This window comes from Onthophagus taurus, chromosome 8, assembly GCF_036711975.1.
Source record: "Onthophagus taurus isolate NC chromosome 8, IU_Otau_3.0, whole genome shotgun sequence".
Classification (NCBI taxonomy): Eukaryota; Metazoa; Arthropoda; class Insecta; order Coleoptera; family Scarabaeidae; genus Onthophagus; species Onthophagus taurus.
The window spans coordinates 169,226-180,634 of record NC_091973.1 but is presented as its reverse complement, the minus strand read 5'-3'; the positions used below and the strand labels follow the sequence as shown (position 1 = coordinate 180,634).

Here is an 11,409-nt window from a genome sequence, read left to right as displayed (position 1 = left end):
CTTGAAATGTCATTTTCTGTTATGAAGCAGAACATCAGCGCACTCTGTTATTAAAATTGGTAACTAATTGGCGTTTTGTTTTTATCGTTTAATATTTTAAAAACAAGAAGTTTTCACCGGTAAATACTTTGATTAGTTAAGAACAGCGCAAATTCTAATGAAATAACTTATATTTGATTTTATAATAAAATCGAAATGATGCAATAAATTCGCGTATAGGGGGCTGCGAAATGAAGGTTATGTTTTTAACGCCTACGTTTTAAGTTTTGCATTGATTCGCGTATGTATTCACGAAGCTTGGGGTTTTGAAAAGAAGTAGCAATGTCTTCACTGCGAAAAAACCTTCTTTCGAAAGGGTCAAAAAGGTACAATTAAATTTTATGAGAGGTAAAAAATAAAGTGAAAATAATCCCAATTGTTTTAAGATTCACCTCTGGAGCTATTAAAGATTTTTCGCCAACGAAATGGGAAAAGTATTTTGATAGTAAACGTGATGTGAAGATAGGTGAAAGCATTTTCAATGTGTATTTGAAAGGTAATTCTGGTCCCGTAGTGGCTATGCTCCATGGTGGAGGGTATTCGGCTTTAACATGGGCTTTATTTACCGTAAGTTAGCAAAAAATTTACATTTTAAAGATTATTTTTAATTGTTTGTGTTAATAATTAGGAGGAAATAACAAGAAAAGTTGAGTGTCAAGTATTAGCTATTGATCTACGTGGGCATGGTTTAACAAATACCGAAGATGATATGAATCTCTCCTTAGAAATTTTAGCTTCCGATGTTGATGAAATCATTAAGACAATCTTTACTGAAAATATACCCCCAGTCGTTTTAATTGGACATAGTATGGGTGGAGCAATTGCTGTTGAATCGGCTTACTTAATTCAAACGGCCGTTGCACTTTGCGTTATAGATGTTGTTGAAGGTAGCGCAATGGAATCATTATCGGCTATGCAAAGCATCCTAAGAGGTCGTCCTAATAGTTTTAAAACCATAGATCAAGCTATTCAGTGGAGGTAAATAAATATTTGTAATCATAAATTAATATTCACAAAATTATTTTTAGTTTTAGAAGTGGTCAAACTCATAATTTAGAAGCAGCAAGAATTTCGATGCCAGGACAAATAAAAAAGTGAGTTGAATTAATAAAAAGTCCTACTATTTCTAATATATAAAAAAAATCAGTTCAAAAACAGGTTTATTAGCAACGCAAGAAATTGATTTGGAAGAAAGCTCAACAGAACCACGCCAATATAAGTTAGTTCATCAAAGGTCTGCGGATTGTATCGCGGAAGTAGACGAAGATTCACGATCAGAAGATTCACCTGGTGAAAGTTCGTCACAAGAAGTAGAAAAAGATGTTTCTACAACAGAATTTGTAAAACCGTCCGATGCCAACAGTTACACATGGCGCATTGATTTAAGTAAAACTGAAAGTTTTTGGAGCGGTTGGTTCAAAGGTTTGTCGCAGAAATTCCTCAACATCGCCATGCCCAAAGTATTACTTTTGGCGAATATTTACGGGTTGGATACAACCCTCACGATCGGGCAAATGCAGGGCAAATTTCAACTGCAGGTTTTGGCAAAAAGCGGACATGCCATACATGAGGATCAGCCGGGCAATGTTGCAGATATCGTAGCGGGATTTTTGGTTAAACAAAAACTGGCAGTTGCTAAGGAAGGATTTGTTCCTAGTTTGCCAGCTTGTTAAATTCCTATTATTTGTAACTAATTTTTTTTTATTTAAAACAATTCAAGTATTTTCTGTAATGTCTCTATTTCATAATTATAATATATGAGTTTAACTTGTTTTTAATTAATACAATTTTCCTCTTCCATTCACCTTTGTCTTCTGATGCTCTTTTCTAGTTTCCAGCTTTTAACATGTTCTGAGTCTCCCAACTGCTTTCCTATCTCCAGGCTGTCTTTGTAGTGTATTTATTGGACTGTGTATAGCCTGTGCAATTGTTGTCTATTCCTGGTGTTCTTCCGTGCATTAGCGATCTGATCTCCAAGGATGTTTAATAGCTCTTAATTAATTATTAATTAGATTTTTTTTTTAATTAATAAAAGTCAATAAAAAAAAACAAAGATATTGTTGTGGGATACTGTATTGTGTCATTAATTTGTTTTTGTACATATTTGTTTACATATATGTAGGTTTCTTTTTTTTAAATTTTTATCGTATAGATAGAATAAGTTAACACAAATGTCGTTGAGGGAAACGAATGATAGCGATAGAGATCGAGAGAGAAGGGTAAAAGGAAAATAGGAAACAGTGTGTGATGACGTATCGTTGATATGGTTAAGGGAATAATAGAAATGTTGTTCGGGCAGGCACAAATAACTACATCGAGTTCAAAAATAAACCCTAATCGCAAAAACGTCGTCAATTTCAAACAGAGGAGAGTTTAAAAACGGAAAGGGAAGGTGACGAAACGTAGAGTATTTAGATTTTGGTCAAAACCAATATAGCAAAAATATATGTCGTCACGTTAAAAACATATAAATCTAACGTTAAATCTGTTTTTTTTTCATCAGTAACTATGTAGATGCAAATATACAATATATATGTCGTAATTTATTTATAATTTTTTTTTGAACGGCTATAGACCTCGTCGTCGAAATGTCCCGGGGTTCATTACCCCACTCCTATTTTATTCAACTTAAACACGTACACAAATATTAAATCTGACTAGACACAGTGCTACATTGATTTCATTATCATTTTTTCTTTCTTTACTCATTTTGAGCCATTTATATAATTCCTCGGTGTCGTTCCATCTAAACCGGTGAACGAAAAGCTTTACTTAAAAATCACAACTCGCAAAATAAGCGTTATTATTTAGAAGGAATCCAATGGATACACATTATTATTATAAAAGCATTTCGTAAAAACGTGGTTAATTCTACAAACGCAGCACGCTCGCTTCCGGATTTGTCTCACCTTTCTAAGGAAATAACAAGCACTGCATTAGGAAACTAAACAGAGTCGCTCTTCTTTGGTTCGTATCCTTTCGTTTAATCTTCCGAAAAAATAAAGACGAAGCGGTAATTAGATGCAATGTAGCGAATATTATATATCACGAAAGCTCAGGGCAACGTTATTTCTCGAAGTAGTACACTCGAGGCACACGCACCTCATCATTATTTATATTGTCTTTTTATTGATGTATCATTTATTTTTATTTTAATCATTTATTTTTTTTATTGTTGGTTTCCTTAACGGGAAACCGTGGAACCCTCTTAGCGATCCAAGCGCGAACGGACGAAACGGAAAAACATAAATAAGGGGCGAACGCTCGTCTAATGACCAATCGAGCGTACGGTATTTCTACTACGGGTAGGCACTTCAAAACTGTCACTTATATATAAACCGGGTTTTCTTGTCCCGTCAGCAATCGAAACATCGACGTAGGCATTGTCTTCATCAATATCTGAAACCAATCATAAAATTAATATAAAAAAAACTATATAAACAGTGTTTGATTTTAGTTGTTACAACAGATATCTCGATTACTGCTGGAGATGTGTTAGATAGAAAAAGAGTAAAAACCGAAATAAAAAAAAATTATTATATTCTTACCTCCCCAACAGATGTAGCTAGAAGATTAACAATTTTTTCATGAGGAACAGCGACGACACTCTGATTGTTGATTTCAATAATCCGATGTCCGACTCGAACACCACCCCTTTCCGCAATACCACCGCGAAGTAAGCTACAAATTACTCCGTTTTGTACGCTAAATCCTAACTGGTATTTTGTATCAGGTCGTTTGATTTTAACTTCAACTACGGGAGCGCAGGGTACAACCGTGAGTTTAACGACAGTTTGGTTCTTCGAGTTTTTAATATAATTCTGACAAGTGGAAAGTGGTAACCCGACCAAACTGACGCCGTTTATGGCGATAATTTGGTCACCAATGTTTAATTGGCCGCACCGAGCTGCCGCCCCGGCCGGTGCTAAATTGGCAATGACAACTGTGGGAAGCATCGATCCCCAACCGGATTCAACAATAACCACCCCCAAAATTTCACCTTTCGCTTTCGGAACGACTACTTCCTTTTGCATTTCTTTCTTCGCGAACATTTGAAGTTCGTCCCCAAAAATTTCCTGCGAATTAAGAACTTCTTGATAATCCATTTCTTTAACGAAACTGTGATCTTCAATCCCGTTAGCTTTTAGAAATTCCATATAGGCTACTTGAAAGGCCTGTCCAATGGATTGTGCTATAAATTGAGCTTCTTCGCTCTCAAAAACGTGACAAATCATCTTTGGTGTTCGATTAATTTTTGGCGCGTCCTCCATTTCGTGGGGCACAAATCGGCGTCTCGCCATTAATACGACCAAATCTCCGATGTCTGCTATGTAGGATATCGTCCGCAACGCGTGGTCCATCATGATCTCTTTTAAGTCCGTATTTAAAACCATAATTTTCTCCGTTGAAATAAACAAATCCACTTCAGTACTCGGTTGGGACTCACCATCAGGAGCCTAACATAAAATTTATAAATCTTTTATTGTAAATTTACTTGAATTATAAACTTGTAAACTTACCAATGCCTAGTTTGAATGAAAAAAATTAATGCAGCGTGGAAGATAAAAATGTTATGAAAAAGGAAATCGTCAATGTTATAGTTAAAGAAAAGCCAAGGTTTTAATGTGTAATTAGGTCAGAAAAGAGGTACTATTCAACATTGTTCGCAGAGCAATCATTAGCAAGCCAGTGGTGATAGTGATAAATAAAAGCTGCAAATTCTAAAACAAAAAGAAATCATTCCGATACGGAAATTTTGCTAAAGAGTTGCACTGGGAACAAGGCAAATTTTGACAATAGGGCGAAATTGTTGTTTTAATGATCGAGCACTCAGACCTTGATCTTAGTAACGGCCACCTCAACCATGTTTTTCTTTAGCCGTTTGCGGCGCTTACGACCCCCCTCTTCGTCGACCTCGACGGATCCGAGAAATTGCAGGCGAAAGACGGTGCCGGTAGCCCCATAGCCCGCTGGCACGTGACACGCACGGTCCCCGCCTTTCAACAAGACACACAGACCCTTGTTTTTCTTCTTTTTCGAATATAAACCCGAATTAAATTACCATTCTAACACGATGCCCATACAAGAATGAATCATTTTAGTACCGATTATATGCGATAAAGTTGAAATATTAGTTCAATAATTAGATCCGATTTTTGTAAGAGGTTTGTATTAGAATGGTTAAGTGGGAGAAAAAATATGAAAAATGCAGCTCACCATGTGTAGTAGGTTGCGCAATCTCTTTAACGCATTCGGAGTCGTCGACGTGGTCGACGAAACACGTGTTCTCGGGACTGGTCGTACGGTTGGTTGGTGCCTCCTGCAAGTTTACCCGCATCTTATCCCTTCTATCCCCTGCCTACGCCACATCTAACGCTAAAAAGTAACATCTAGGCCGGTTTTCCCTAGCTCTATCGGTAGTACCGGAAGCGCCGTAATCTAATCCCGTGTTATGTACAAGATCTGACACATAGTAAGAGTAGACAGAAGAGTAGGGGGGAACGTCTGGGGGTAAGTACAAAACATCCAAAGCGAAAAATAAGGTGCGCTACAGATTGGTGACAGATCGAAGGGTACCACAAACATGGAGCAGGCAACCAACCACTGTACGGTTACGGCACGTTAGGTCCACGCCAGTGAACAAAGAGAGAAAAAAAGAGTGGGAGGAGGGCCTTTTGAACAATTACCGATCATGGATTACCGCCATTACAAAAGATCATAGACCTTCGGCTCTCGTCACTAACATGCCACCAGCAACACTTAAATAAAAATTTAAAATGCGAATCTGGAGGACAAAAGTACTCGATACTAAAAAATTTTCTAAAATGCTAAAAATCGAGCTACACTAGAGTTTCAAATTTGAGAAACTTTTGCCCCGCCCACCACAATTATGAAAGAAAATAAAAACAAAATTGTATAAATTTGTCATGACAAGTGTTTATATTGTGAGTAGTAGCAGGGTGTGTTGGTGCTCAACAGAATGTGTAGTGATAGCGCCATGCCATTCCTACCTTGATCCTCGACACAGCTTCTTCCGCTTGCATCATTCGCGTGGTCTTCGTTGGTTGTCCTTCGCATACCAACTGCGTTGAACCAAGGTACCGAGCTCGAAATAGCACACCTTCTATTAGAACTGAACGATCCAAGATATCTAAAAACAAATAATGTCATTAATATAGAAAGAAACAAATTAGGACGCACCCACTCACCCGATATAGACCCAGGCAAAAAAAGTTAAAGAGAAAAATTGTTAAAAAAAAGTACATTCGGTTAGTAAAAGAGCTAAATTTTAATGGGTTTTGTGTAAGTATCGTTACCTTCCTTGTTCCGGCCCTTCTTCTTGTTCTCTTTTTCCTGCAAGAAAAAATTATATGTTTGTTACCTACTTTTTTTTTTGATTGGACGCTATTTTTTGTTTGGTGTGCGCGCGAACATTCTTGCATATCATCACATATATATATATATTTTTTTTTGCAGTCCCAACACGAAAGAAGCCACACAAAGAACAATAAGTTATTTACTTTTAGTTGAATTAATTAAATTTCAAAAAAAATGATGTGTGACGTTTTTCAAATTGAAATAACAATATAAAATCAATTGTTATCTTGAACTTGTAATAACAGTTTTTATAACGTTAAACATCATTATTATGTAGTAAGGTGGCTACTTTCAACAAGAAGATAATTCTATACCGAGCGATAAAGAATCTTCTTCTAACGGAGAGCGAAGCGAATAAGTTTTTACCTATTACACTGACAGGCATCTAAATAACTCTAAATAGTTCTAAAACGGAGACAGCAGTCGACCGTCTACGATTGTTTAGGTCTACAATTCACACCTTTTTTAGCTTTACGGACGACACGGATCCCTTTTGGCTTTGGGGCGACTGGCTTTTATCGGACGTTACTGTAGGGGATGGCGGATGGGAGGCACGTGCATCGGAGGGGACCAACGGTACGGTCCCCTCCTCTAGCGCGTGAATTTTAGGGGTTGATAAACTGAGCGGAGGCATTATTGTCCGGCTTTTAGGTTTTCTCCAACCCTATCACACAAACAGAAAAATACAACAGACGATTAGACCACCAGCGATTTAACATGCTTCTCTTTCCGCATCTAATTCAATATATAAACAAAAAACAAAAATCTCAATACTACTAAATAATTTCTCTCAAAAAAAAAAGTTACATTTCAATAAGCTCAACTTACCTTGTCGTCATAGAAACCTTGATCATCCGTACGCTGTTGTCCAAGCAAACGATCCGTTTCTAAATCGGTATCGGCTTCTTCTTCATCGCCGCCTTCTTCGCCACTTTGAACCTTTCGGTCGGAATCGCCGCTCGTCGCGGATAACCCTCTTTGTCTAAACCAATAAAGTTGACGTTTTATAATGAGAAATTGTTTAAGGGTACGTAGGAGGAAGGCTCATAGTTGCCTACGTGCCCTTAAACGTCGCTACCTGGGCACCCACACGGGGCTCGTGGCGTTCTCCTCGCTGTCTTCCTCGGGATGACATTTCAACGGAAGCGTTTTCGTTCTTTGTAACGTCAGTCGTATATCTTTAATAGCCGCCTCGACGTCGTTTGGTTTCTCATTTGAACTACGATGTGGAGCTGGAGCTGGAGGAGGTGGTGTTTTTTCTAACAACAAAATAAACGTACCCTTTAATATAATATGCTCATGTAGATAGTGGGTTAAGACCCTAATGTACCTAAAGATTCGCTTTGCGTGTGAGAATGTTGATCTTCGAAGTTATTTAAGCAACCATTAATATCAATTGGTGACACCGAAGATCTCTCTTTATTCGGAGAAACCCCGTTTTCTTGTAATTTCTTTCGCCCAATAGTCTGATTGATTTCGCGTTCAATTTCGGTAATTTGCCGTTTCATAAGCATGACCGTTGGATTGTTGTTGTCAGTGTCGCTGGCGTGACCCGAAGATAAGCCGTCCTCCAAAACAGGCATGCTAGAGTATAGTCGCAAAGAATCGCTTGGAATAGCTATATCACCACTGGATCCTGAAAGTGACGAAGGTAATGGATAGCTGAAAAAGAGAAAGTGACAAACCTAAAAGACCAGATGACGGGCCCAACTCATTTTCCATAAGCATTAGGGAGACTTCGCTATCTAGGTCGCCGCAATTCGAATCGCAATCGGTAGTTTCTGGAGACAAAGTAAAGTTCCGACTATGACCAACTTGTAAACCTACTTCTGTTTCACCTAAATCTCCGCTTGAGCCCGTTCCGATACTTAAATCCAAGAAGTTATTTTCATGTTCTGTTATATCATGATCCTAAGGAAAAATATTAGCATACATATAATACTTAACGAATAAATTGAAACAATTTTTACCTGTAAAACGAGAGTTGGATTTGTATGTTTCCTTGGTGATTCAATACGTAAGCAAAAATCCGATTGGTCAGGTCGACCTTTAGCTAATCTTTGCCCGACATATGAATTTCCAGACTCGGAACCTTGCCTGCGTAACTCGTACTCCAAGTCTTGAAACTCAGTCTCCAACCTATTCTCTTCATCGGGCGGCGGACACTTGAAAAATTCTTCGAGAACCTTTCTAGTTTCCGAGAATTCGTAAAGATAGTCGAAAGTAGATGAAGTTGTAGTGCCACGTGGAGATGTCGGGCTATTACGCTATAAAATGATATATGATTAAAATGCATAAAAACCGATAAATAAAGTACTCACGTTGTAGGTAGTGGTAGTAGTGTCATTTTGCTGTGGAGGTTCAACATCGTTAGGAGAGCAAACGACGCGTTGAGGAAAGCCTGGCCTCGGGGGGTAAACGCTGGGAGAAGCCAACAAGCTTTGGGCACTAGGCAGCTGAGGATGGGAGCAAGTTTCGACCTGTCGTGGGCCGTACCGACGCGGAGAGCCCTCGTAAACGGCGATAGGTAAGCTGCCGATTACCTTGGTGACCCTTTCGGCTTCCTCTTGATTGTACATAACGGGGGCAGTGTTGGTGTCTTCACGTTTGGCTTCGTCGCGCCACGCTTCGCCTCCGATGTCGTCGAAAACCACCACCTCGCTGGGCGGGCTAGCCATTTTGGGACTCACGACGACGGTCGCCTCATTCTCCTGCTGCTGGTACGTGACCGAACGGACCTCCGATGAGAAGACCGTCTCGGTGAGTTCGCGAGCACCCTTCAGTTTGTTCGGGTCCGTGCAACGGCCGCGCAATTGCCAGACGCCTTGCGGTGACTTCTGGGGCTTCTTCTTTTCTGGATCACCACCATCGTTCGGGTTTCGTGATTTGCGAACGGCCTTGCTGCGACTTTGAGAGTATATCTCGCGACCGCCGGCTATTTCGATAATTCTACAAGTGGCGAAAAATGAAGAAGAAAAAATAATGTAGTGAAATAACGGCATCTTCGGTAGTGCATAACGAAAAGGAAGCGTAAATAAATTATTTCCAAGTGTGCAAAAAACGGAAAAGAAACGAAAAAACAATAAAAATGAGTATCAGAAAGAAAACGCGTACCTAGAGTCGCGCAGTTTATAGCTACCCCCCATTTCATCGTCGTCCGTGGAATGCCTGTTGTCTCTATCGTTGATTGTGGGTTCGGAAATCCATCTAGCGCAAGAACGATCGGTGTGAGTCTATTTGAGCGTACACTACAGGCCGGGCCGCGTACCTATCGTTATCTCTATCGATACTCATTACACCGATGGTAGCGTTGTCGGGAACGAGATCATGTTCACGAGCGGAGCCCAGTATCGGGTTCAAGTTAATGTCACTTCTCGGTCTGCACTTCGGAAATAATTTACTTATCTGCTCCGTGCTGTCACTTACGTCTACATTATCCAACGCCAGGGCCAGGCTGGTCATTTCTGTCTAAAACGTCCCATCGAAAAATTACCGATACACCTAGAAACGGAAAAGGTGCAGAAGTGGCGTGAAATGATGAACCTATCATTAACAGGAACCGTTCATTTTATAATTTCCTATTCTTCTCGCGATACTAAAAAATAATATTTAATACTGGTCAAAGTATACATATTAACTAATAATATAATATATATAGCACACCTATATATGTAATATATATACAAGTGTCCTGAAACTCAACATCAAACAGGTACTGGTCGAGATACGAACCCATACCTGTTCTGGCAAAAATTAAAAAAAAATCCATGCCTCTTAGTTAAGTGATAATAAAGTTAAAAAACGTCCCCATAGATCACATCTTTGGGTATGAGAACGATTCTCAACGTCATTTCGAGATATTTATTATTTATGACAACTAAAATCAAAGACACTGTATATATATATATATATATATATATATATATATATATAACATTATATTACTATTAATACTTATTATTATAAGAAGTTTTGTCGATTGGATTGGTTCTTTTTTTAGCAAATTCGATTATTTTCTTGTTATCCCTCAATTTTTAAGCGAAATTGCTAAACATTACTAAATTTCTATTAAGTTCAGTATATAGAAAATAATGAATAAGGTGAAGGTGTGGAAGAGTGCGTGATCGAAAAAATAATAATTTACCAATAAACTTACAATATTTTTTTCGCTAAAATAAAACGAATAGATAGATTACCGATCGGTTTTATCCATATTCGCTACAGTTCTTCCACACTGAGATGACTCACTTTGAAACGGATGACACCAAAAATTAGATCATTAATAAAACTTCACCTTTTTTCTCGTCGCCTTTTTCTAATAAACTAAATAAGTTTATACGTTTACTTTAAGAGAAGCTTTTGAAAGGGTCCTACTTCTAATTGATGCGGCACGTCAAAATCAATATTATTGTACCCCGTGCGAGGGGGGCGAGCTTTGTGATAGGCGCGGTCCCCTCGATAAAAGGTCTACTTCGTCGAACGCGTGGGCTTTACACAAGAATATACTTCACGGAGCTATTTATTTCTAAAATCGTTTCCAATATAAACTTCGTGCTAACTTGGCATTTAAGCGTTTTAAATGTCTTGCACGCATGCGCAAATCCGGGACAATCAGTCGATGTCCGGAATTATTGAGCGCAAACCTGTGACTCAAAATGCGATCACTATGCGATCTCGGACGAGAATCGATTTAATACACGACAAAAACATAACAATAAATAATTAAAAAATTCATTCATAAATCAATTAGCTTTAATAAAAATTAAGTTTTATAATGACGTTTCGCGATGAGGTTTTCGCCGTTTTTTTGATTAAATTTGTTAATCGAAAGTATGTTTTGATTTTTGTGAAGCGAAATGTTTCATTTACCTTTCGTGGAAATATATAAATAGTGCACTATCGTTTTAGATTTAACCAGTCATTCACTAACGTACGAAAGTAAACACACTAAACACGTTTTGACAGCTCCCAACTGCTGCCAATATGAGAACG

General features: G+C 38.4%; 2 protein-coding genes across 14 annotated transcripts; one reads left to right on the top strand and one right to left on the bottom strand.

Moving 5' to 3' along the window:
* The first annotated feature begins 56 nt into the window (after positions 1-56).
* Positions 57-1,806, top strand: LOC111414181 (protein phosphatase methylesterase 1). The gene is made up of 5 exons (XM_023045425.2): positions 57-365; positions 426-606; positions 668-1,017; positions 1,068-1,133; positions 1,187-1,806. The coding sequence occupies exons 1-5, from the start codon at positions 322-324 to the stop codon at positions 1,710-1,712; spliced, it is 1,167 nt and encodes a 388-aa protein (XP_022901193.1). The 5' UTR covers positions 57-321; the 3' UTR covers positions 1,713-1,806.
* A 290-nt stretch (positions 1,807-2,096) lies between these two features.
* Positions 2,097-11,397, bottom strand: LOC111414179 (amyloid-beta A4 precursor protein-binding family A member 2-like). Of its 13 annotated transcripts, XM_071198702.1 has the most exons (17): positions 11,287-11,396; positions 9,686-9,918; positions 9,532-9,624; positions 8,739-9,366; positions 8,388-8,684; positions 8,256-8,328; positions 8,103-8,198; positions 7,748-8,053; positions 7,496-7,676; positions 7,246-7,399; positions 6,878-7,081; positions 6,357-6,393; positions 6,051-6,190; positions 5,257-5,359; positions 4,876-5,036; positions 3,588-4,496; positions 2,097-3,438 (listed from the first exon to the last, which is right to left on the bottom strand). In XM_071198702.1, exons 2-17 carry the CDS (start codon positions 9,877-9,879, stop codon positions 3,367-3,369), a joined length of 3,648 nt encoding a protein of 1,215 aa, XP_071054803.1. In that variant the 5' UTR covers positions 9,880-9,918; positions 11,287-11,396; the 3' UTR covers positions 2,097-3,366. The 13 variants fall into 13 exon arrangements, with proteins under 13 accessions (XP_071054803.1, XP_071054795.1, XP_071054794.1 ...); XM_071198694.1 differs by having other exon boundaries at positions 8,103-8,328; positions 9,686-10,012; positions 11,287-11,397; XM_071198693.1 differs by having other exon boundaries at positions 8,103-8,328.
* Positions 11,398-11,409: the final 12 nt, after the last annotated feature.